The sequence below is a fragment of the Heterodontus francisci genome, chromosome 7 (assembly GCF_036365525.1).
Source record: "Heterodontus francisci isolate sHetFra1 chromosome 7, sHetFra1.hap1, whole genome shotgun sequence".
Taxonomy (NCBI): Eukaryota; Metazoa; Chordata; class Chondrichthyes; order Heterodontiformes; family Heterodontidae; genus Heterodontus; species Heterodontus francisci.
In genome coordinates, this window is record NC_090377.1 from 96,752,997 (window position 1) to 96,780,548 (window position 27,552).

Here is a 27,552-nt window from a genome sequence, read left to right on the forward strand (position 1 = left end):
CTACCTTCCTTTGGCATCTCTGGAATCAACAATCGTAGCACCTAAAGCTTCTATTAACATTTCTGCACAATTTTCATGGTCATTTATTCTGTAAACGAAGGGAAAATGTGTGGTTATGCTGATACAGCAAAAGCATATCGGAACAATTGGGGTCTGGAATGTAATGTATCTTGTACTCTACTTACTCAGTGACCTTGTACACCTTTGTGCCAACTTTATCGTAGTGAAAATTTATGTACAGAAGAAGCCAAGAATGATTAAACACAAGTCTGCCTATCAAAGCTCAGCTCACTTGTACTGTAATGTTCCATCACAACACCCAACTATATTTTGAACGTCCTTAACATTTAAATCTCCACTGCACTTAGCAAGTTATTCCAAACATCACTGAGTAAAAAGTTGTTTCTGACATGAGATTCAAATATATTTTCAATAACTTATGTCCTCTGGTCCAACTTTGAACAGTTCCAAAGTCCAATAGCACTGTAAAGGAAAACATAAATGCAAACTCTTTTGTTCTTCCCAAAGTAAGATTGGAATTAAATATGGCAATGTTAGCTTAGCAAATTAGCAATCCAGGACAAGAGTACCTGCAATTATATACAAGAATAACCCAGCAAATATCATTTGCCAGTCAATCTCCTGTAATGTTGCACACAGGCAGTCAAGACTAAATGCAGCCTTCAGTACATACAAACATACGAATTAGGAGCAGGAACAGGAGCAGGCCACTCGGTCCTTCGAGTCTGCTCCGCCATTCAATAAGTTCATGGCTGAACTGATTACTCCACATTTCCACCCACCCCTGATAACCTTTCACCCCCTTGCTTATCAAGAATCTATCTACCTCTGCCTTAAAAATATTCAAAGACTCTGCTTCCACTGCCTTTTGAGGAAGAGAATTCCAAAGACTCATGACGCTCAGAGAAACAATTTCTCCTCATCTCTGTCTTAAATGGGCAACCCCTTATTTTTAAACAGTGACCCCTAGTTCTAGATTCTCCCACAAGGGGAAACATCCTTTCTATATCCGCCCTGTCAAGACCCTTCAGGATCCTAAATGTTTCAATCAAGTCGCCTCTTACTCTTCAAAATTCCAGCGGATACAAGCCTAGCCTTTCCAATCCTTCCTCATAAGACAGCCCGCCCATTCCAGCTATTAGTCTAGTAAACCTTCTCTGTACTGCCTCCAACGCATTTACATCCTTCCTTAACTAAGGAGACCAGTACTGTACACAGTACTCCAGGATGTGGTCTCACCAACGCCTTGTATAGCTGAGGCATAACCTCCTTACTTTTGTATTCAATTTCCCTCGTGATAAACAATAACATTCTATTAGTTTTCCTAATTACATGCTGTAACTGTACAGGACCAAAACTTGAAGGGGAAGGGACAAAGCATAGGCATGGAATGAAGAGAAGCTGTTGAAAGGGGTCTGAGGGAGGGGGCGCAGAATAGCCCTTTGAAGAAGAAAGTTTGTGGAAACTGCGGGAGATGGAATGGATAAAGTTTATTGGCAAGTTTTGAAATTTTGTACAAAACTATTGAATTAATTTATTTTATTTTAGGACATATAGGAGAGGGGATCAGAATCGAGAGGTCCATTGAAAGGACTTAGTAATTTTGTATTTTAGTGTTCAAAAAGGAACCATATGGATGTTGGAGACAGTAAAGTGTACAGTGGCCTCAATGTTAATTTTCTCCGCCCACCATGATGGGTGCGAGAGGATCTGGGGGATTAAAAAAAAAATTTAAACGGGGAACGCATTCCTAACACAGCATGTACATGCCTGCTATCGCTTTTATTGGGGGGCGGGGGGGGGTTTGTGGCATGCAAGGGCCCCACAGTGGCGCAGTCAGACACTTGAGTAACGTATTTAAATTAGGCTCCCAAAGTGCAATTTGGAGCCTGATTTAAATTGAAAAATTGCCATGTGGGTTTCCCAGGGCTTGGGAAACCCAGCAGTAAAGGGAGAGAGCTGCCAGCTCTAGAAGCTTAGTGACTTTTACAGCACTTCATGTGGGCCACGAGGAGCAGGAATGCTCCCCCAGCCCCTCGAATAAGTCTTTGGCATTCTTTCGCCTGATTGAAGCCTGTTTCTTTGCCCCAGCCGTGATCGCAGACCTCCCTCCCATGCAACCCCACACACCCATGTTTGCTACATGCCACGACTGCAGCGGACACCCCCCCTCCTAAGTCCCCCTCGCTACCCCCTCCCCTCGAGCACTGATCTTCAGCTTTCCCCTCCTGGTTGCCGGGGATGTCCTCAATTTGGCACTGCTAGGTAATAAACAATAGATAAAAATTGTAATGTTAAATTCACCAAGACCTCTATGTCCCCAGTCTCAACACAATTTCTGGCCATTTTCGGCTTCACTGCACCGTTCCCACCTACCCATAAATATTGGGGCCAGTATCTCAGCGTACTTTTGATCAATAGCTTTTTAGGTAAGTGTGAAATCTGAGCTGAATCAGAAAAGCTCTATACTTTTCTGTGTGCTACTGGCGTGTGACAGTTGCAAAAGTTAGACTTATATATATATTTATGGATCAGTCCTGTCATAGGTTTATTTTTTAAGAAGGTGCACACTATTTTTGAATCACCACTAGAGGGCATTCTATAACACAGCAATAAGCGTAAAATAAAATTATATATTTATATATATATTATACACAGAAAAAAAACACTTAAAATGTAAAGATTCAATTGTTTGAACAGTTTGTGCAGATTTGTAATGTTTAGACCACTGGAAAACAGCAATGAATTTATGAATTTAATGTCACTGCGAGTATAGCTAAAATATAACTGGGGTCATGGGGAAAACAATTCATTTATGCAACCATGTAATCACTTTCTAAATTCACATGGTGTGTATTTTAACCACAAACCACAAAATTCAGATGCCTATCAACAACTTTAGTCAGTGTTTTATGCTTCTATCCTGAACAGGATTTAGCTGACCAACTTTACAGCTGAATATTTTTTAACTCATGTGCGGAAGAAGAAACTTCAATTTTACAGTTCCTAAAGATCAGCATCATCCATAAATTATCAAAAGATGCGGCAGGGTAGACAGAAGCAGACTGTATGCAGTAGTTGTGGGTTCAAGAACAAGGGGCCAGAGATTTAAAATTAAAAGTGCAAGAGATTTAGAATAGAGAGAACTAGCTTCACACAGAAATGATTGAAAAGCTGCGGAATTAATTTTCAGGGCTAGTTGTTAAGAGAGAAACTATTTGCTTACATAGAGGGTAAACATTGATACAGACTTGATTGGGCCAAATGTCGGATTTCTGTCTTGTAACTTTTATATATTTCTATGTATCTGTAACTCCATCCATATTAAATAGTTCTAATTTCCTCTATGCATGGAGCAGTTGTCTTATAAGTTTTTAAGAAATATATATTGTGTGCTCAAAGTATGGAATGTGATTGCTAGGAAATAGTTTCTCCAGTTTTAAACCTAATGTCAGAAACAGATATTCATAAGTCAGATTAAAGGGTAAACTGTCTTCAACTCTGGCCTAAATGTGCACCAGGTAAAAGCTCAAAAGCACACCCTACAATCTAACTTGTGCATTTCCTACAACTGTTTCAGTGAATGTGACTAGTGAATTTAAGGCAGTTTTGTGCTGTGGTATTTTATCCAAATTTACTTCACGACCCATCCTTACAAGCAATATAGACAGAAAGGACTTCCACACCATCAGGCTGATACTCATTCAAAACAAGATTACGAAAGTAATATTCTACTATGTGGCCTAATCCAAAACAGTTCATTAGAAGTACAAGACACTTCGACATTCAGCAATAGAGCCCTTTGAACCTCAAACACAGAGAAAAGCTAAAAAAAAAGTTTATTTAAACAAGAAAGCAAATCAAACAGAAAAATGTATAGAAAAGTCAGAATGTGAAGATCTAATTTAACATTGTACTTTACGATCTTAAAATGCTCCAGTATTCACAATTTACAGGTGGGGAGAAAATATTAAAGTCAAACTACTGGTTTTTACTACACCTTAAAAATGTTTAAAAGATGCCTATTTTAGACTATTCCCTTCTGAAAATGAATACATAATTGAAAACAAAAGTTTTTGCACAAGCAGCACGAAAAAGTACACTTCTGAATAATCACAACATTCAAAAAAAGTACTGAATTGCACAATAACTTCAAACGTTAATGGAGACACAATGAATGGCAACACAATCTAACTAATCGGCCACTAGAGAGTTCCACCCAACAGAAAAGCTATAAGTGTAAAAATTGTCACTTAGGCATTCATGTGGATAAATGTTGACTACAGAAGCAGCATTTACATTTAACTAATAAATCTTAACAATGTGTATTTTCCAATGCCATGTCTTCACCCTAAGGTTGGAACATGACATTTAAAATCAATAAAGATAGTGAAGAGGTTTTCTTCTAGTCCGAATACTGTACAAATAATTTCCTTAAATAAATTTATTTAACAGAGAATTAATTGAGGTAAGCTTGAATCCGAAGTTCACGATTTTTAAAATCATGAATTCTGTATCTGCTTTTAATTCATTAAAAACAATTAAATTTGTCCCAGTTAGGTGAAATGAATGGAAATACGAAATTGACAGTAAAAAAATAATTCCACAATGCACACAACCAACTGCCTTAATGTATTTTTCAATATAAATTTCTGATCATATCCTTGCACTATTTAAAAAAAAAGTTCAAGACTGGTTGGGCAACATACAAACATGGGAAAAAAAGGAAATGATTCACTGGCCCATCTAGCTTGTACCACATAATTGTGCTGCCTAGTGCTGTTGAAACCAAACTGTGGAGTGGTGGTTCAAATCCACGATCCTTCAACTCATTCTAAACTCTTTGACTGTTATGTTCTGTTTCAGTAAAGTCACTAAGACAATGAATACTGTGGAAGAGTGTGCTGAATATAACATACCAAACTTAGACTATGGGCCTGGTTAAAGATTTGACAATGGGTGATTATTCAAACATGTGAGAATGTTATAGGATGCCAGTCATAAAATTAGTTTTGATATATTCCAAATCTAAGTAAATAATGTAATTTCATCTCCCCCAAGATTAATATTCACCTTACTTAGAAGCATTACATCATAATTGACTTACATAGCACAGTGCAAAGGAGTAAAAGGAGTACCCTCAAATTTGATAAATCCTTTTTGTTCCAGTAGGACCTCCAAACAACTTTCATGACCTAACAAAACAAACATTTTTGAATTGTAAAATCTGTATGACAAATAAATAGCTATACAAGAGTAAAATACAGTATTTACCGTGGAGATTCTCTGTGAATTAATGCAAATTATTTTCAGATAAACATGCTGCAGTTGAATCCTTTTTCATCAGTATCCTAGGAATTTGACACTTTCTCCTAAAAATGTTGCAAAGACTCTTCATAAAATCAGTTTTAAACCACACATTTTTTGATACCCCCCACATAATTTGTATTACTTTGACACATGGGGCTGGATTTTATGTTGGGCAGACGGGAGCTGGCCACAGACGTAAAAGTCTGTGGCGAACCCGCTTCCGCTCCACCTGGGGATCTGTCCCCGCATTTTACGGCTCCCCAGGCTTTAATTGTTCTGAGGCGGGACTTCCACCTGCTTGAGGGAGGAAGCCCCGCCTCATTGAGCTGCTGGCCAATCATTGGGCCGGCAGCTCTTAGTTCCAGCAGCGCCACAGGGAGCAGTGGCCACTGCTGGGACTGCAGCCCAGCTGAGGACATGCAGCCAGGACTGCAGCTAAGTTAGGGTTGCCTCACCAGGGTAATCGGTCGCGTCCTGGCGAGGCAAGGGTGGTCGTATGGGGGTAAAGGGGGGGCGTGGTGGGGTTGGTTGGGGAAGTGGGGGCAGCCCTCAATCGGGCACCCTACTTGCCATGGGTAAAATCCCCGTGGAGGTGGGCAAAGGCCCTTAAGTGGCAACTTAAGGGCCTTGATTGGCATGGGTGGGCAGCCTGTTTCTCACCACCACCCCCCCCCCCCCACCCCATGTAAAGTGGGGCAGAGGTGGGAGCGGGTTGTGAAGGCCTCCCAGAGCCTCCGGCTCAATTTTATGTCAGGCGATCTGAACCACAAGATTAGCTAACAACCTTATAGCTTATTCCCAGGATTATTCAATATTCTATGAATATGTTTGTGAACATTATTCCTATTAATAAATAGGTAATCAGTAGTAAGAATTTCTCTTTAAAAAAACACTTCGATTAGTTTACACTCCGGGTCTCTACTATTCTAATTTTATTTTTTTGTCAATTTATTTTCTCTCCTTGGACTTTCCTCATGTTGCCTGGCATTTCTAGCTGGGAGAGAAAGAGCTCAAGTGCTCCTAGGCCTTAGCTAGTGCCTTGGCATTGACTACCACTAGGAAATATGCAAAAACGGCTGGGGATCACTGTTCCTCCAATGTCTTCCTCCTTCCCACTACTGAAGTCCTGAACCATTCCTTGCTGACTTCATATGATGGCACAGCCAAAAAACAGAAATCACTTTTTGGCAGGGAAAAAAGGGGATACAATCTGTCCCCTACTCCTCCATGGCAAATGCTTCACCATTAAGTTTAATTTAACAGTCTTTATTTCAGATAAAGTGTATTGTGTATTATTACATGGTTTCCAAAGTTAAGGTGTATGTAAAAATCTGTTGAAGCTTATATTTACTATTTTTAAGGTTTGAAATTATTTACCATTGTAGCAAGCCCAGTGCAAAGGTGTATAGCCACAATTATCTATTAGATTTGTTAAGGAACTTATAGAAAGTGCTGCCTGCAATAAATTGCACAATAAAGTTGCATGACCACAAGCTGCTGCAAAATGCAACGGGGTCCTTCCTTTGCAGTCACGACATAGAATAGATGCATCATGTTCCAATAATGTTTCCACACATTCTTCATGGCCGGTAATGACCTATAAAAACAAAATCAACGTTTTAATAATGTACTCCCATGGTGGTTTAAAGCCAAGCCAACACATGTTCTCAGTATGACTACAATAGACTCAGTCCAGGTACTGGTCCAGCACCTACAACATTTAGACAAACTACACACCTGAGGTTTTAAAACCAGCTTCAAAAATCTAAAGTAACAGTAATATCAAGTCACTACACAGACAGCCCATTCTGCTGCAAGATAAATGGAACTGACTGAAGGCAGACTCTGGGGTGGAATCTCAGGACCTAGTCCCTAGCGCAACAACAGGACCATTTCCTGGACGGGAACTCAACCCTCTGAGTAACGGGCCTTCCGGCTGCTCTATGCAGGGGCCAACCAATTAAGTGAGCCCCTCCAGGATTGCCGTCCAATTGGGGAGAGCGAGTGGAATGAAGCATCAAAAGCACAAATAAAAGGATCAGTATTTAAAAGGACACCGCTACAATTACAGTGTCAGCATTGTGCAGTGTAGTTTGCTCAGTGAGAGGCACAAACGAGCATAACAGATGGGAAACAGGGAAGGCTGCCCCCACGCTTCACAGACACATCCCTGGAGGTGATATTGGAAGCAGTCGGGGAATAAAGGCAGGTGCTTTTTCCAGAAGATGGCAGGAGAAGGCCAGTCAGCTTCACCAAAGAGGCTTGGCTGGAGGTTACAGAGGAGGTTAGCAGTCAAAATGTGGTGCAGAGAATGTGGATCCAGTGCAGGTTCAATGATCTCGAGATCTGGCAAGGTGACTGCCATGCAACTCTCAGCTGGCAGCCATCACTCTCTATTTTATTAACAGTCTCCAGCACAGATATCCTCTGAGGCACACAATCTGCAGCCACACAGAATGTCTCCCTAAACTCTACCTTAACTCTCCATCTACCCGGACAGCACTGACACTCAACCTCAATATACTGACCTAGTGCTCCCCATCTCACAGTGATCCCCCTCAAATGTCATGCCTATTTCCTGAGCAAAGACTGTATTCCTAATAGTCCTAACACTCTGCCTTTTCTCACTGCAGAAGAAGGGAGCCGACAACCAGGAGAGGTGGAGAAATGGGGTGGAGTTACATTCTTGGGTCATCCTGATGGCAATGGAGGAGGATGCCCTGTAAATCAGCAGAGCTGCACCATGCAGGCTGTTGTTAATGGAAAGATGGGGATGCACAGAGACTGGGTGAAAGCATTATATATCACACTGCCACTTGGCACTGACCTTTGTTGCCAATTTATTAAACATGATGTTCTGCAAAATGCTAGGGATTGATCTCTCTGTCAATTAAGTACAGCACTAATGAAAGTCTTTCATCTGCTGCAGGAGCATTGCTGGAGGGGCACCAAGAGATGAAGGAGGAGGCAGTGCAGTCTTCAGAGGAGGAGCATCACTCTGAAGAAGCACGATCACATGACTCAAGCGCACCCTACACCAGCACAAATACATTCACTTCAATGTGTCCAGCATCATAGATAGAACAAGTGGCACAAGATGAGGAGCATTTCATATGTGAGCAGGAGCAGGTGCTTGAGGGTCCCAATCAGGGGCCTGAGGACATCTCCTGCCATGCTCAAATAGACACAGATGCTGAGCCTCGGGGGTCATACACAAAATGGGTACTTCTGGAGCAGCAAAGAGAAGTGTGGGGGCATCTGCCAGAATTTCCAGAGGCTATGAGCACCCTTGCACTGAAGATGGAGGAGTCTATCTGCATCCTGTCACCATGACCGTGGCTGCTCCTGCACAGATGTGGGTGGGGCAATCTTTAGCAGGATCCTCATGGACTCCACAACCCAAAGAACGTCCGCCATGGGCATCTAATATATTGGAGTGTGGAAATGAGCTGACTGCCTCTAGTTCTGTTCCAGCCACAGGGTAGCACCACATAGGAGAGAGAGAAATAGCTTGCAGAAATGGTGTTAGTGCACACAGGGAATCATATGGGTACATATTCCAATGTTAGTGTCACATGAGGTATGTGTTGTTGTTCCCTGATGAATGTCATGGTGTTGTTTCTGTTCCATTCCACATTGACCATGGATAGGTGAAAGTAGCGTTGTGGTATGAGACTCTTGGATGGCAATGTAAGGCTGAAAATGGAATGTTTTTTGCAACGATTAGATTTATATGTTGGAAGTGGGTGTTGGGTGTGGCTATACTGTTTGCCATAGAGCTATGGATCGTACAAGAGCAATGCTACGTGCACTGTACTCAGCTAATGCATGCCTGGATGAAGGCCTTTTGGGCCTCTCTGGCATGTAAGTCAACAGCAGCAGGCATCAGCAGCACCTCTGGATGGTCATGCTCCGCTGGGCCCTCCTCCTCAGTCATCCTCCTCCAAGGAAGCCAGGCTCTCCCCACCTTTGTCTGCTGCCACTTCCATTCCTCATTGAAGTGCCAAGCTGTGCAGGGCACAGCGCACCACCACCATCCAGGCGACTCTTGCCAGCCCACATTGAAGGACAACCCCACATTGGTCAAGGCATTATAACTGCATTTTTAGCAAGTCAATGTCACCCAAGAGCTAACCACTGTGGATGACTGGTGGTGTGAAGAGTTGGGGCACCCGAGACTGACGAAGGATAAGAAGTCATGGAAGCTCCCTGGAAACTTCATACACACCTTTTTTTTTTAAAGGGATGGGACAGTTGCTGGCAAGGCCACTATTTATTGGCCATCTCTCATTGCCCTTGAGAAGGTGGTGGTGAGCTGCAATTCATGTGGTACAAGTACACCCTCAGTGCTGTTATGTAGGGAGTTTCAGGAATTTGACCCAGTGACAGTGAAGTAACGGCAATACAGTTTCAAGTCAGGACGGTGCGTGACATGGGGGGAACTGTGGGTGGTGGTGTTCCCATGCGTCTGCTGCCCCTCTTCTACATGGTAGAGGTTGTGGGTTTGGAAGGTGCTGTTGAAGGAGCCTTGGCGAGTTGCTGCAGTGCATCTAGTAGATGATGCCCAGTGCTGCCACTGTGCAACAGTGGTGGAGGGAGTGAATGTATAAAGGTGGTGGATGGGATGCCGATCAAGCGGGCTGCTTTGCCCTCGATGGTGTCAAGCATCTTGAGTGTTGTTGGAGCTGCACTCATTCAGGCAGGTGGAGAATGTTCCATCACACTCCTAACTTGTGCCTTGTAGATGGTGGACAGGCTTTGAGGAGTCAGGAGGCGAGTTATTCACTGCGGAATTCCAAGGCTCTGACCTGCTCTTGTAGCCATATGGCTGGCCTAGTTAAGTTTCTGGTCAATGGTAACCCCCAGGATGTTGATGGTGGGGGATTCAGCAGCAGTAATGTCATTGAACATCAAGGTGGCCATTGCCTAGCACTTGTGTGGCACGAATGTTGCTTGCCACTTACCAGCCCAAGCCTGAATGCTGTCCAGGTTTTGCTGCATGCAGGCACGGATTGCTTCAGTCTCTAAGGAGTTGCGAATCATACAGAATACTGCAATCATCACTGGACATATCCATTTCAAATCTTAAATTGGAGGGAAGAAAATTGATGAAACAACTGAAGATGGTTGGGCCTAGAACACTACCATGGGAACTTCTGCAGCAATGTCCTAGGGCTGAAATGATTGGCCTATAACAACCATAACCATCTTTCTTTGTGCTAGCTATGACTCCAACCAGTGAAGAGTTTCCCCCTAATTTCAATCAACTTTAATTTTGCTAGGGCTCCTTGAGGTCACACTCAGACAAATGCTGCCTTGATGTCAAGGGCAGTCACTCTCACCTCATGTCTAAAATTCAGCTCTTTTGTCCATATTTGGAACAAAAATGCCATGAGGTTTGGCCGAGTGGCCCTGGTGGAACAAATTGAGCATTGGTCAGCAAGTTATTGCTGAGCAAGTGCCGCTTGATACAGCTGTCGATGACACCTTCCATCACTTTGCTGATGACTGAGAGTAGACTGATGGGGCGGAAATCGGCCAGATTCGATTTGTCCTGCTTTCTGTGGACAGGAAATACCTGGGCAATTTTCCACATTACCTGGTAGATGCCAGTGTTGTAGCTGTACAGGACAGCTTGGCTAGGGGTGCAGCTAGTTTCTGCAGTATCCTCTTGCGGTGGTGGTATACTAGTTGCACATTGAAAGAGTGGAACCCCTTCCATTTCACAAATGCATCTGGCTGTTCCAATGGAGCCTTAATCACCACATGGATGCAGTCCATTAAACCCTTGACCTGAGGAAATCCTGCCAGGGAGACAACAGCCCTCTGTGCTTGACTGGATGCATCAGTTTCAAACTAATGTACTGCTATGCCCTCCCAAACAAGGCATCCGTCACCTGGCTGATGCAGTGTGAACTGCAGATTGAGAGATCGGCAGACGTCAGCAGCTGAGTCAGACGCAAAAGAATTGAAAGCTACAGTCACCTTGACTGTCACGGATGGTGGGTGGCCATCTGCTCCTATTGGCCTGAGGTCTTCCTCCAAGAGGGCTCGGAGATCTGCAATTACCTGACACGAATGCCACAGCCTTAAGAGGCACTGCTACTCTGAGAGGTCCAGGAAGCTGACCCTTGGCCTATCGACACTGTGCAGAGGATAGTGCCTGCTTCTAGGCACTGTGCTGTGGCCATCCTCTCTGTTGTGTCCAGATGCCTCTGGCTGTGTTGTCTGCTGCAGGTACTGTTCCTCTTGCAGTTGCTGTCCCTGCTGCTGAGCTGAAGGGTGCTGCAACAAATATTCAGTGGCCCACTCTACTTCAGAATAAGTGGATCCCAAGTCACTGTGTAAGTTTCCAGGCGCATTAGTAAAAAGCCCCATTTAGGTATCCAAGTCTCCTCAATGAAATGGCACCAAGTTGCTTTTTCCAAACAGAATCTATTATATTTGCCTGAAGAACTTGCTCCTGTCAGCACAAGCCTTTGACAATGGCTGGCCTAAGGCTTGCTGCTTTCCCCCTTTATACTGGTCATTTAACGTAGGTTTCAGCCCTCAATGACTTTCCGCTGTGCACTCGCCTTCTCTAACTTGCCAAGTTGCCGACACAGCGTGTGACCTGTGTGCCGCCAGGAAAGAAGCATTGCAAGCGTAAAAAGGCTCTTGATTGCCACTTTAATTGCCTCAATTGGCTCAGCCATGGGGGTTTCCAACTTCACTCCCCGGCACCCCCTGGGAAAGGAAGGAAGGAGGCAGGAAGATGTTGGGATACTATCCCAATGGCAATTTCTGCTGTTTCCCCCACCCCCCAAATCAATCCCACCTCCACTGGCCTGGGAAAATTCCACTCCAGATCCACATGGGCACACTTTAAAATACGTTGCAGTAGAGGGAGAGTTCTACTATGGAATTTGTTCTGAAGTAGAATCCATATCAGAGTTACCCCAGCACAGCAGAAATATTTCACATTTCAAATGTTAATTATTTTACATATGACATAAATAAATTTTCAATTCAAGAATTCAAATAATCAGTAGAATTATATTTGTTTTCAGTGATTTTGAAAATATCACCAAACAAAATAAATATTCAAACCAATGACAACAATCTATTACTAAAAATAACAAAAATGAGACAATGTAGGAGTCTCAATTAGTCTTAAAATTGCAATTAGCTCTTCAGAATCTGAGTTGGTTTAAATTTTAAAAGACTTCAAATGCATGTGCATTTTCTTTTGAATAGTTAAGTCTGCACTTATGTTTCAAATGCATTCCTCACCCCACGATGCAAGGCTGTGCAGCCTTGTTTATCTGCTGCATCTATATTTGCACCTTTTTCAAGTAACAGAATGACAGCATCGATGTGTCCATTAGCAACTGCAAGCATCAGTGGTGTCCTAGTTAAGATTGTTTTTAAAAAGAAAGAATAGTTAACCTGTTATCTCATAACATTTAAATCAGGAGTATTTTAAAATAATCAGAACACAGAATGAAAGAGTTAGCAATTGAATTATGGTAAAAAAAAAGGAGGTTGCTGGGATACTAGATGAGATAAAAATAGATAGAGGTACTAGAAAGGCTGGAAATACTGAAAGTGGTTCAGTCACCTAATCTGGATAGAATGTATCCTAGGTTGCTGAGGGAAGTAAAGGTAGGAATTGCAGGGGTGCTGATCATAATCTTCCAATCCTCCTTAGATACAGGGATGGTGCCAAAAGACTGGAGGATTGCAAATATTACACCTTTGTTTGAAAAAGGGGAGAAGGATAAATCTGGCATTACAGGTCAGTTTAATGCCAGTGGTAGGAGGCTTTTAGAAAAATCTGAGAAAATTAACAGCCACTTGGACATGTACGGACTAATAAAGGAGAGCCAGCACAGATTTGTTAAAGACAAATCATGTTTGACTAACTTGATTTGAGTTTTTTTTGATGAGGGTAACAGAGAGGGTGGATGAGGGCAGTAAAGTTGATGCTATGGATATGGACTTCGACTTTGATAAAGTACTACATATTAGGCTTGTTAGCAAAATTGTAGCCTGTAGGATAAAGGGGCAGTAGAAGCATGGAAACAAAACTGGCTAAAGGTTAAACAGAAAGTTGTGGTGAATTGCTGTTTTTCCAGACTTGAGGGTGGTGGAACGGATTTACCCAAGATTCAATACTATGACCACTGCTACTTTTGATATACATTAATGATTTGGACTTGGAAGTACAGGCCACAATTTCAGAATATGCAAATGGCATGAAACTTGGAAGTGTAGTAAACAGTAAGGAAGATTGTAATAGATTTTAAGAGGACAAAGGCTGGTGGCAATGGCAGATGAAATACAATACAGAAAAGTGTGAGGTGATACATTTTGGCAGAAATGCTAAATGGTACCATTTTTAAGAGGGTGCAAGAAGAGAGAGACTTGGGGTGTTTGTGCACAAATCTTTAAAGGCAGCAGGATTAACAAAGCAGCTAATAAAGCATATTGGATCCTGAGCTTTTCAAATAATGGCAGAGTGTAAAAAAGCCAGGAAGTTATGCTAAACACGTTTGACCCCAGATGGAGTATTGTGTCCAATTCTGAGCACCACACTTTAGGAAGGACGTGAAGGCTTTGGACAGGGTACATAAGAGATTTACTAGAATGGTTCCAGGGATGAGGGATTACAATTACGTGGATAGACTGGAGAAGCTGAGGTTATTTCCTGAGAGCAGAGAAGGTCAAGAGGAGATTTGTTAGAGCTATTTAAAATCATGAAGGGTTTAGATAGAGTAAGCAATGAGAAACTGTTTCCAATGGTGGAAGGGTCAGTAACCAGAGAGCACAGATGTAAGGTGATTGACAAAAGAACCAGAAGCAAGATGAGGAAATCATTTTTATGTAATGAGTGGTTAGGATTTTGAATGCACTTCCTGATAGGGTGGTGAATACAGATTCAATAGTAGCCTGAAAAGGGAATTTGATAACTACTTGAGGGGGAAAAAAATTACATGGACATGAGTTAAGTGCGGGGAAGTGGAACTAACCTGAGTGCTCTTCGAAAGAGCTGGCACAGACTTGATGGGCTGAATGACCTCCTTCTGTGCTTTAATATACTATGACAAATATAACTGATCTTTTGGAGGCAGAGTAGAGAAATCCCAGTTATGCTGAGCATTATTAAAAATCACTTCCAGAAAAAAGGCTCTAAATATTACCAGGGTAAAAGTAGTTTTTAAAAATAAAATCATTATATCTACTTACTGTCCTTTGCCATCTGTCACATCAACCGCATCCAAGTCACCTGCACCCTCTATTAACATGCGCAGGCATGTTGTATGACCATTGGACACTATACAACAGAAAATAGACTGACATTTACTCCCCTTTGCGACGCCACTCTGTTCACACAAAGAATAAGACTGCATCATGAGTTTGAGAAAATAATGACAACAAAGGAATATTACGATTTTGTACACTTAGGTTGTGTTTTACAAGTACTTATTACACGGACAGCAGTCCATTCCCTCCTCCCTCCATTGAGCAAACAGTCTGATTACTTAGTCATAGAATTTGATAGCCTCAGCCTATTCACCATTATTTTCCTGTTTAACTTTTAATGCCTGCATCAATCCTCATGGTAAAGATGGAGTATATTTCAGCACTTGTAAAAAAAAAAAGTAAAATTTAAGATCAGGAGAAACATTGAATGTTTCAGTCATGATATACACATGCTAAATATAATGAGACTACCATTTAAATATATGCAGCTTGACTGATGCTTTGGTAATCTGAAGCTGCCAATGTAGTGTGAATTCTAGCCTCTGAATGTGGATTATGAAGAGATGAAAAATAAATGTAAACCAATCGTCAAAGGTTTACTGTACGTGCTAAGTATTTGATATGTAATATATTTGCATGTGGACAATTTGATCAGTTATTCAAAATCACATCTGTGGCTGAATCAGTCTATAGAATCAAATTTTAAAAAAAACAATTATATACAAATTAAGAACTTATTTAATATTGAATGTTACTGTGGAAATGTCTAATGGAAAATGTGTGACTCAATGCAAATGCCATTACTGAAGTGTCTGAACAGTGCCAAGACGAGAGGTTTTTACTAGTATGAAAAATTTGATAAAGGACCTGGTGTTCATTTCCTGCTTACCCCTCTCAAATACACAAAGTTAGATGATTGGTTTCAAGACCACATTTCTGGCATAACCTTTGCACATAGTAAAATGCCAGAATTAATCCAGAATAGCTAAGAAATTTAAAGAACCTCAAAGGCATCTAATGAATAATGCTCACAAATATCAAGCCCTTCCCCTGCATACTTGGCAATCTTTTTCACTAAAGCTCTTAGAGACAAACTTGAAAACAGGCACATAGAACTCCACATCCAATCCCGAAGAAGTAGAAGGAAGCTAGGTTGCATCATAGATTCTCCAAACAGGGAAAAACTAATATCAGTTGTACCACTGGATTTAGAGAAAAAGCCAGATGATTTCCCCTTGGGGAGGAAGGAATAGAAGGAGAAATTGGACAAGACACCTGCTTACTCTTGCCTCAGAACCAATCACAGATTGCCACTGGCAAAGACCTTAGAGAAGTTCACCTGCATTCCCTTCAACAAAATGGATATATAACCCAGAAGAATGTAAACAGATATTGCACAACATTAATAAAAGTTGAATTGGGTCACAGCAGATGAGTAGACTGTCCTTTCAATTCTGGGATCCATGCTACCGTCCAATGATATGAAGAGATGAGATGCAAATCTCATGTTAAATATCAGGTCCAAAGTGAGTTTCAGCTAGGTCTCATTGGGCATGAGTCAATTGCATAAAACTGCCATTAAATTGCCATCTTCACTCAAAAAGGACAAAAGGATGATGTCTGTGTTTTAGAAATGGCATAATTATGTAGGTTAGAGGCTGCCGAAACTTAGAACATAGCACATGGGAAAAAAAGGCTGTAGATTCTATATTCACCCAACCACGGACTTCATAAAATGTATTTATATTCCGAGAAAGGGTTCTACAAAATTTCTCACTACCGCTCAAAGATGACAAAGCAAAACTCCAAAATATCTGTCTGAACTTTCAAGTTGCACTACTGTTCTGCAATTTTCTTTCTCTAGCAGAGTTACATGATCCCACCAACTAAGGAAACATTAATTTCAACAATAATATTAATTTCTATAAAGTAACTGATCACCTCGCTCTATACTACACCTAAAATTCACTGGTGATATGTTATAATTCAACCATAAGTTAACTGAAAAATAAAAGATATGTAGAAGTACCTGCTGCATGAAGTGGGGTTCTCTTAGCCACACTGTCTTTTACTAGGATGGAAGCACCTTGATTAATGAGGGCTTCGACACATTCAGAGTGACCTCTAAAGGATGATAAATCTAAGGCTGTACGTCCATTCATGTCTTTCACATCAAGGTCAATAATGGAATGAATAAGTACTTCAAGTGCTTGGTGATGACCATTATAGGCCTAAGAAAGAAGATAAATCAGAGCAGAGAAGAAAAATTTAGTGAAGAGTTTTGAAGTGGAGTAATATTGTGCTGAATGTTTCTTATTACATTGTCCAACAGAATCAAAGTAAACCACATCACCTTGTATTTATATAGCACCATTAATGTAATAAAAAGTCCCCAGGCGCTTCACAGGAGCATTATAAAGCAAAGTATGACACCGAACCCCAAAAGGAGATATTAGGTCAGCTGACCAAAAGCTTAGTCAAAGAGGTAGGTTTTAAGGAGTGTCTTAAAGGAGGAAGTGAGCTAGGGAGGCAGAGAGGTGTAGGGAAGTTTTCCACAGCTTGGGGCCTAGGCAACTGAAGTCACAGCCACCAATGGTGCAGGGAGTAAAATCAGGGATGCTCAAGAGACCAGAATATGAGAAGAACAGATATCTTGGAGAGTTGTGGGCTGGAGGAGATTACAGAGATAGGGAATCGCAGAGGCAGTGATTGGATGGTTTCAATCTTGGTGACAAAGAATAATAATCAACTTACAGCCAAATGCAAAGGGCTCTTTGGAGCTGCTGAATCAGAGTCATCAAAACTGTGCCCAGTAGCCTCCATAAGCTATAAAAGAAAAATTACTCGTGTTAAAAAAAATTACCATAGAAACAATACCTAAACACTTAAAAACAAATTTAATGTGGCAAATAAAGGTGTTGTACAAAAATATACAGCTGACATTCCTGAACAATAATACAGCTTGCAGAACTGAACTCAACTAAAATTGGTATTAAAAATTACAATTGTTCATAGACTTGTAGAATTGCTCATGAAAATTGTTTGTTTGCTCACATAACTAATATTTCACATTGTGTTATACCTAGAGAAAATTTATTGAAATAAATTTAAACCCATAAACATATCTTCATGCAAAAGATTGGAAATTTGAAAGCTCAGTTTTAATTAGGCAACCAAAAACAAGCAGAAAGTTGTCAATATAGCCATGTAAAATCTCTATGTGCTGAAATTGCAGGTTACTTTATTGCTGTCATATTATCAAAAAGTTCAGAAATTTAGTCACATGCCCTAACCAAGCATTAAAGATGATGCTTCTACTGTTCAAACAAAAACTATGGATATCTGAACATGTTATGGAAACAAATGAGAATGAACTGCATTTCAGCAAAAATAGGCACCTGAATGAAACAAAAACGCAACAATTAAAAGAAAAATGATGTGCCATAACATCAACACATATTGCTCATGTGAAGATGGGGAAAATAATACTAGGAATAGGGTCACATCTTTGATAAATTCTTTTGGGAACATTAAAAAAACACAGCTGTATATTCAGGTATTATAAACAAGTGTCCAGGACTTGAAAGCCACACAATTTTTTAAAATAAGGTTTTTAAATTCCAAATACTTATTTATAAGGTCTGAGTGCGTGGGTGTGCTTTTTATAGCTAATTTATCAAAAATAAATTGCGATATCAATATTTGTGCAGAATATATTTTGCTTCAAAGGTACAATAGACCCAATGGTATGTTTTAAAGAAGCACGTTCAAATTCTTATGGAACTACTATTCTCATCTGGTCACAAAAAAGAGACCATGAGTTGCAGTTACAGTGCTGTAGCCCATCTCCGACTCATGCTCTTTTTCATCATAGCACCTTGTGGGAAGTGAAGCACTGTTGAATCTAGCCTCTATAGCGCACATCTATCTCTCTTGCATTTAATTATAATAATTCTGTACACAATAGTGTCTTGGTGCCAGAGATATGTACAGCAGAAACATGACCTCAGGGAACACTGAAACCCCATTGCAACAAATCTGCACCATTTAAAAAAAAAAGCCTTGAAGTTTCACATTTAGAAAATATTTAGGAAATTTGAAGTCTTGTAGCTTACTGCAGCAGAAAATCACAGCATGCATTGTACAGAATAATTAAATGAGAACTGCACAGAAGGATGTTCCATGTATGATCAAATTCATTCCAATGAAAAAGAGTAAAAGTATCATGCAGTCACTTTACAATTACTTACAAACTCCAAGGAGTTTTTGCTGGCAATCTAATTAAAAAAGTAGATGTTAAAATAATGGCAATATACATAGAAATAAAAATGACAATATGGAAATGAACTTCAGTTCTTCAGTTTGAACAATAAAAATTACTTCTGATAGTCATTGATTTTAATTAACACATTTAATTAGGAGAATGTCCATTCAGATAGACACATTAAAAAAAAATCATTTCCAGGATGGTCCTGTTTTTGGCATTTAAGGTAAATTGTGTTTACTTTGATTGCACTCAATTGTTGCTGGAAAATAAATAATCAAGGCTAAACAACATTTGCTTACATTATGTGCTAACTGTGCTCTTCATAAATTTAATAATGATTTTGAGATTGCAACTACATCAACATTTGCTCTAATACTGAATAGCAACAAGAGCCTCCTGTGCAATTTACCCAATCAATGCACATGAACAATACGAGCATGTTTATTTAGTGGTATGATTGGTTGTTAATCGACAAATTATTTAAAAAAGTAATATTTAAAAATAATAAGGCAACAATTCTTACTGCTATTGATTTCTACAGCTTTATTTATTCAAGTGGTTGTTGTGTTTATGAAAACTGTCCGCACATAGCAACCTCCATTGAATCAGAACAGGACCAATCAGCAAGAATGATGATCGTGGCTTTCACATTTTAGACATGTTCATAACTTAGCTCTTAAAAATCAGTGCCATTTTTTTTTCAAATGTGGCCAATAAATAAAACTATTCCAAATTGATATTTGGAGCACTAAATTCCCATTTTCAGTTAAGAAGATTTTCAAGGTCATCCAGGCACCACAGGAAAAGGCCATGCCACAATTCAAGTCTCTTTTGCCATTTAATTAGATCATGGCTGATCTGTACCTCAACTCCATTTATGTGCTATAGTCCCATATTCCACAATATACTGAACCAATCAAAAAACTACTGATCTCAGTCTTGAAAATTTCAAGTTTCAGTTTCTCTGGATTTACCTGATTGAATCCCTTTATCATTTAAACACCTTGATTAAATCAGTTCTCAATGTTCTAAACTCAAGGAAATACAAACCAATTTATGCAGCTTGTCATAATTTAACCCTTAAAGCGCTGGTATTTTGCTGAATCTGCACTTATAGCCCTTTCAAAGTCAATACATTGCCCCGAGCCTCGGTGCCCAAAACTGAATGCAGTCTTTCAGATCGGGTCTAACTTAGGTTCCGTACAACTGAAGCATCAGCAGTGAATTCCAAACCCCCTGAAATAAAAGCCAACATTTCATTAGCTTTTCTGAATCCTTTTTGTAGCATGCATTAGCTTAGAGTCATTTGTGTTCATAGACAGCTAAATCCCTTTGCCCCATCACAGTACCTCGTCTCTCTAAGTATGAATGGAGGAATGTGACTAGTGATGTTCCGCAGGGATCAGCGCTGGGACCTTTGCTGTTTGTAGTATATATAAATGATTTGGAGGAAAACGTAGCTGGTCTGATTAATAAGTTTGCAGACGACACAAAGGTTGGTGGAGTTGCGGATAGTGATGAGGATTGTCAGAGGATGCAGCAGTATATAGATCGGTTGGAGACTTGGGCGGAGAAATGGCAGATGGAGTTTAATCCGGACAAATGTGAGGTAATGCATTTTGGAAGATCTAATACAGGTGAGATGTACACAGTAAATGGCAGAACCCTTACGAGTATTGACAGGCAGAGAGATCTGGGCGTACAGGTCGACAGATCACTGAAAGTGGCAACGCAGGTGATTAAGGTAGTCATGAAGGCATACGGCATGCTTGCCTTCATCGGTCGGGGTATAGAGTATAAAAATTGGCAAGTCATGCTGCAGCTGTACAGAACCTTAGTTAGGCCACACTTGGAATGTTGCGTACAATTCTGGTCACCACACTACCAGAAGGATGTGGAGGCTTTGGAGAGGGCACAGAAGAGGTTTACCAGGATGTTGCCTGGTCTGGAGGGTATTAGCTATGAGGAGTGGATGGATAAACTTGGATTGTTTTCACTGGAACGACGGAGGTGGAGGGGCGACATGATAGAGGTTTACAAAATTATGAGTGGCATGGACAGAGTGGATAGTCAGAAGCTTTTACCCAGGGTGGAAGAGTCAGTTACTAGAGGACATAGGTTTAAGGTGCGAGGGGCAAAGTTTAGAGGGGATGTGCAGGGCAAGTTTGTTTTTTTTACATAGGGTGGTGAGTGCCTGGAATTTGCTGCCGGGGGAGGTGGTGGAAGCAGGTACGACAGAAGGTTTTAGTTTAGACAGGCATCAAGATTGGCGCAGGCTTGGAGTGCCGAATGGCCTGTTCCTGTGCTGTTCTTTGTTCTTTATTCTGATTTACCTTTCTCAGATCCAAAGTCAAAAACCTCACACTTCATCACATTGCAATCCATCTGCCATAGTTTTGCTTTTAATTTGTCTATGCCCCTTTGTAACTGCCACTTCCCATCCACACAACTCCTAACCATACCACCTACAAACTTGGATATACAACTTCAAGTCATTAAAATGTGTGTGTACTGATGAGGCCGCAGTACAGATCTCTCAGAAACACCATTCGTCACTTCCTGACAATCAGAGAACAAACTATCGCTACTCTTTATCTCCTACCTCCTAAGTAATTACCAACCCACATCACAAGGTTACCTCCAATTCTGTGCACTCACATTTTTCCTAATAATCTCTTGGGCTGAACTTTATCAAATACCATTTGGATGTGCATACAAACAACATCCATGAATACGGGGCTACCACAATACGAGTGACCTCCTCAAAAAATTCAACTGGATCAGTCATGCGTGATCTGTCCTCCCCAAATCCACACTGACAATATACAGTTGGGAGGGAGTGCCCTGGGAGTCCCCAGCATTGACTCCAGACCACATGAAGTCTCAGGGCATCAAATCAAACATTGGCCAGGAAATATCCTGATTACCACCTATCGTACTCCCTCAGCTAACGAGTCAGTACTCCTCCATGTTGAACACCACCAGGAAGAAGCACTGAGAGTAGCAAAGACAATGTACTTTGGGTAGGAGACTTTCACATTCATGACTAAGAGTGGCTCGGTAACACCACAGAAACACAGATTGGTTACAGCACAGAAGGAGGCCATTTGGCCCATCGTGCCCATGCCGGCTCTCCAACAACAACTCAGCTAGTTCCACACTCCCACCCTTTCTCCCGTAGTCCTGTAAATATTCTCCCTTCAGGTGCTAATCCACTTCTCTTTTGAAAGCCATGATTGAATCTCACCACACTCTCAGGCAGTGCATTCCAGATCCTAACCATTCACTGAGTTAAAAAACTTTTCCTCATGTTGCCGTTGCTTCTTTTGCCATTCATCTTAAACTGATGTCCTCTGGTTCTCAACACCCCCCATCGATGGGAACGGTTTTTCTCTATCTACTTTGTCTGGACCCCTCATCTCTATCAAATCTGCTCTCAACCCTCTCTTCTCTAAGGAGAACAACCTCAGCTTCTCCAATCTATCCACATAACTGAAGTTCCTCATCCCCATTCTCGTAAAATCTTTTCTGCAGCCTCTCTGAAGCCTTCACATCCTTCTGAAAACGTGCTGCCCAGAAATGAACACATACTCCAGTTGAGGCTGAACCAGTGTTCTACAAAGGTTCATCATAACTTCCTTGCTTTTGTTCTCAATGCATCTATTTATAAAGCCCAGGATCCCATATGCCCTTTTAACCACTTTTTCAACCTGCCCTGGCACCTGCAACGATGTGTACTTTTACCCTTTATTTTGTATTGCCTCTCCTTGTTTTTCTGACAAAAATGAATCACTTCACACTTCTCTGCATTAAATTTCATCGACCACATGTCCCCCCCCCACCCCGCCCCCCAATTCCACCAGCCTGTCTGCATCCTCTTGAAGTCTACCACTATCCTCCTCAAAGTTCACAATACTTCCAGGTTTTGTGTCATCGGCCAATTTTGAAATTGCGCCTTGTTCACCAAAGTAGAGATCATTAATATATATCAAAAAAAACAGCGGTCACAGTACTAACCCCTGGGGAACCCCAGTATATAGGTTCCTCCAGTCCAAAAAACAACAGTTCACCACCACATCCGTTCTGATGAAAGGTCACAGACCTGCTTCTGTCTCCACAGATGCTGCCTGACCTGCTGAGTATTTCCAGCACTCTGTTTTTATTTCAGATTTCCAGCATCTGCACTATTTTACTTTTATTTTAGTTCACCACTACTCTGTTTCCAGTCACTCAGCCAACTTCGTACCAATGATGCCACTGTCTTTTTTATTCCACAGGCTTCAAAACTGCTGGCAAGCCTATTATGTGACACTTCATCAAATGCTTTTTAGAAGTCAGTGTACACCACATCACCCAATACCCTCATCAATCCTCTCTGTTACTTCATCAAAAAACTCAATCAAGTTAGTTCAACACAATTTGCCTTTAACAAATCTTAATTAATTCTCACTTATCCAAGTGACTGTTAATTTCATCCAGGATATTGTTCCTAAAAGCAAGCTAACCACCAACGAGGTTAACCTGACAGCTTGTAGTTGCTGGGTTTATCCTAATACACCTTTTTGAACAAGGGTGTAACATATGCAATTCTCTAGTCGTTTGGCACCATTCCTGTAGCTAAGGTGGATTGGAAGATTATGGTCACTGACTTTCCACCTTTATTTCCCTCAATATCCTCAGATGCATACCATCCAGTCCTTTAAGTACAGCTAGCCTTTCTAATACCTCGTCTTTAACACATTTTAGCCCATACAGCATCTCAACTCCCTCCTTTTTCACTATGACTTTGGCAGCATCTTCTTCCTCGGTAAAGACTGAAGCAAAGCAATCATCTAGTGCCACAGTCATGCCCTCTGTCTCCATGCATGGATCCCCTTTATGGTCCCTAATCAGCCCCATCCCTCCTATGACCTTTTTACGACTGATATGCATATGGAAGACTTTTTAATTCCCTTTTATAGTAGCTGCCATTGTCTTCACAAACTCTCTGTCTCTTATTTCCTTTTTCACTTCCCCCGAACTTTCTATACTGAGTTTGGTTTTCAATTGTACGATCAACCTGACATCTGTCATTACGCACACTTTTTCTGCTTCATCTTACTCTCCATCTCTTTTGTCATCCAGACAACTCTGACTTTGGTTGTCCTATCTTTCTGATTGATCTTATGGCTTGGTGGAGCAGGCTCGAGGGGCCGTATGGCCTACTCATGCTCCTATTTCTTATGTTCCATCACCCTCTTGGGAATGTGCCTCAACTGTACCCAAATATCTTTTCTTCAAAGACAGCCCATTGTCTCGTTACAGTTCGGCCTGCCAATCTTAGATTCCAATTTACCTGGGACACCCGTTCTCACCCCACTGAAATTGGCCCTCTTGCAATCAAATATTTTTCCTCTGGATTGTTACTTGTCCTTTTCCATAGCTAACCTAAACCTTATGATCATATCATGATCACTGTTCCCGAAATGTTACTCGACTGACACTTGATCCACCTCATTAAAGGGGAGATGGTGGCATGGTTGTAATGTCAGTGGAACTAGTGATCCAGAGGGCCAGGCTAGTGTCCTGGGGACACAGGTTCAAATTCCACCATGGCAGCTGGTGGAATTTAAATACAATTAATAAATAAAAAATCCAGAACTGAAAGCTAGTTTCATGGCACCATTACTGAAACTATCATTGATTGTCACAAAAAAACATCACTAACGTCCTTAAGGGAAGGAAATCCTCTGTCCTTACCTGGGCTGGCCTACATGTGACTCCAGACCCACAGCAATGTGGTTGACTCAGTTGTCAAGGGCAATTAGGGATGGGTAACAAATGCTGGCCTTGCCAGCGACACCCACATCCCATGAATGAATAAAAAATTCTCCAAAACCAAATCCAGCAATGCCTCCTTCCTAGTTGGAAACACACTGATCAAGAATATTCTCCTGAACACACTTTTCCCCCTCTGTGCCCTTTACACCATTACTATCCTAGTCTATATTAGGATAATTAAAGTCTCCCATTATTACTACTCTATCGTTTTTGCACCTCTAATTTCCTTGCAAATTCGTTCCTCTATATCTTTCTCACTAGCTAGCAAACTATAGAAGACACCCAGTTGTGTAATGGCACCTGTACTGTTTCTTAGCTCTAACCAATTATATTCTGTCCTTGACCCCTCTAGGACATGCTCTCTCTCTCTACCACTATAATATTTCTCCTTAATCAATAACGCCACCCCCCTACTTATTTTCCTTCCCTATCTTTTCTGAACATCTTGTATCTAGTAATATTTAATATCCAGTCCTGTCCTTTTTTGAGCCATGTCTCTGATTTCACCAGGATATCATATTCCCATATGGTTATGAGCTTGCAGCTCACCAACCTTATTTGTCATGCTTCATACATTTATATAAATACACTGTAAACTTAATTGAGACCCAACTTCATTACCTCATACTCTGACCCCCTTAATACCATATTATTTCTTACTATAGCATTGTCTCTCCCAATCTGTTATGCAGAGTTTAAACCCTCCCCAACAGCATAGAAAACCACCCCACAAGGACACTAGTTCCAGTTCTGTTGAGGTGCAATCGGATCGGCCTGCATAGGCCCCACCTCCCCAGAATCAGACCCAATCTCCCAGGAATCTAAAGGTCTCCCTCCTGTACCATCTCTCCAGCCACACATTCATCTGCTTTATCCTCCTTAATTCTATATTCACTAGTGCGTTGCACTGGGAATAATCTGGAGATTGCTACCTTTCAGGTCCTGCTTGCTATTCTTCTTCTTGGTTCCCTAAAAGTTACCTGCCGGACCTCATTCCTCTTTCTACCTATGTTATTGGTACCTCGACAACCTGCAACCTCTGGCTGTTCACCCTTCCCCCTCAGGGTATTCTGCAACCGCTCAGTAATATCTTGACTCTGGCACCAGGGAAGCAATATACCATTCTGGAATCACGATTGCTGCCACGGAAACACCCAGTCTGTTCCCCCAACTATAGAATACCCTTTCCCAATCTTTCTCCTGCTCCACGCAACCTCCCCCACCACCCTCCCCCCCAACCCACAGTGAAGGTTATGGGCCCCAACAACAACCTGGCTGCAGTGCTGAAGACTTGTACTCCAGAATTAGCTGCTTCTCAAGCCAAGATGTTCTAGTACAGTTAGAACACTGGCAAAGTGGAAAATTGCTCAGGTATGCTCTGTCCACAAAAAGCAGGATGAATAAAAATATCTATCTGGCCAATTACTGTCCCATGAGCTTTCTCTCAACCATCAGTAATTGATGGAAGGTGTCACTGACAGCTATCAAGCGACACTTACTCACCAATAACCTGCTCATGAATATTTAGTTTGGGTTCTGCTAAGACTACTTGGCTCCAGACATAGTTATCGATTTGATCCAAACATGGAATTCCAGAATTCCAGAGATGAGATAACATTAAGACAGGGTGTACGAATAAGCCTATCAGCTACAGGCCAGTCAGTTTAACCTTGGTGGTGGGTAAGCTTTTAGAAATGATAATTCGGGAAAAAATTGTCACTTGGGCAGATGTGGATTAAGGAAAGCCAGCACAGATTTGTTCAGAGTAAATCATGTTTAACTAACTGATGGAGTTTTTTTGATCAGATAACAGAGAGGGCTGATAAAGGTCATGTGGTTGATGTGGTGTACATGGACTTCCAAAAGGAAATCAAAAAAGTGCCACATAACTCGAGGGGCTAAATTGCCTACTCCTGCTCCTAGTTCTTATGTATAACAGACTTGACATTAAAGTTAAAGCCCACAGAATAAAAAAGACAGTAGCAGAATGGATATGAAGTTGGCTGAGTGACAGAGCAGTGGTGAACGGTTGTTTTTTTGGACTGGAGGAAGATCTCTAGTGGGGTTCCCCAGGGGTAATTGTTAGGGCCACTGCTTTTCTTAATCTTTATAAAAGACCTAGGCTGGAATTTTACAGTGGGCGGACGGGAGCCAGCCACCGACATAAAAGTCGGTGGCGAATGCGCTTCCGCCTGGCCTGGGGACCCATTCCGTATTTTACCCTGTGCCCGATGATCAGGCCCTCCTCCACTGCCACCCCCCCCCCCAAACCCCCCGGACGATTGGCAGCCGTCTGGTTATTGTGAACTGTGAAGAGGATCGTGATGAGCTTAAAGAGGACTTAGACAGGTTGGTGGAATAGGTGGACAAGTGGCAGATGAAATTTTATGCAGAGAAGTGTGAAGTGATTCATTTTGGTAGGAAAAACAAGGAAAAGCAATATAAAATAAAGGGTACAATTCTAAAGGGGGTGCAGGAGCAGAGGGACCTGAGGGTATATGTGCTCAAATCAGTGAAGGTGACAGGGCAGATTGAGAAAGTGGTTAATAAGGCATAAGGGACCTGGGCCTTATAAACGGAGTACAAAAGCAAGGAAGTTATGATGAAACAGAAACAAGAAATGCTGGAATCACTCAGCAGGTCTGGCAGCATCTGTGGAAAGAGAAGCAGAGTTAACGTTTCGCGTCAGTGACTCTTCTTCGGAACTGACAAATATTAGAAAAGTCACAGATTATAAACAAGTGAGGTGGGGGTGGGGCAAGAGATAACAAAGGAGAAGGTGCAGATTGGACCAGGCCACATAGCTGACCCCTCCCCCTGGCCTCTAACCCGCTCTTGATCTCTTCATTGAAAACTGTCGGCAAGACATTGGTCGTCTCAATTTCTCT

General features: G+C 41.4%; 1 protein-coding gene across 9 annotated transcripts in view; it reads right to left on the reverse strand.

Annotated features, from left to right (window-relative positions):
• Positions 1-27,552, reverse strand: part of LOC137372162 (serine/threonine-protein phosphatase 6 regulatory ankyrin repeat subunit B-like) — a 447,200-nt gene that overhangs the window by 244,806 nt on the left and 174,842 nt on the right. For all 9 annotated transcript variants that reach the window (XM_068035683.1, XM_068035680.1, XM_068035682.1 and 6 more), the window contains 7 exons: positions 17,332-17,403; positions 16,607-16,808; positions 14,560-14,647; positions 12,604-12,721; positions 6,709-6,928; positions 5,129-5,216; positions 5-88 (listed from right to left, as the gene is read on the reverse strand). In XM_068035683.1, coding sequence (XP_067891784.1) covers positions 5-88; positions 5,129-5,216; positions 6,709-6,928; positions 12,604-12,721; positions 14,560-14,647; positions 16,607-16,808; positions 17,332-17,403 — 872 coding nt within the window. The remainder of the gene's footprint in view (positions 1-4; positions 89-5,128; positions 5,217-6,708; positions 6,929-12,603; positions 12,722-14,559; positions 14,648-16,606; positions 16,809-17,331; positions 17,404-27,552) is intronic.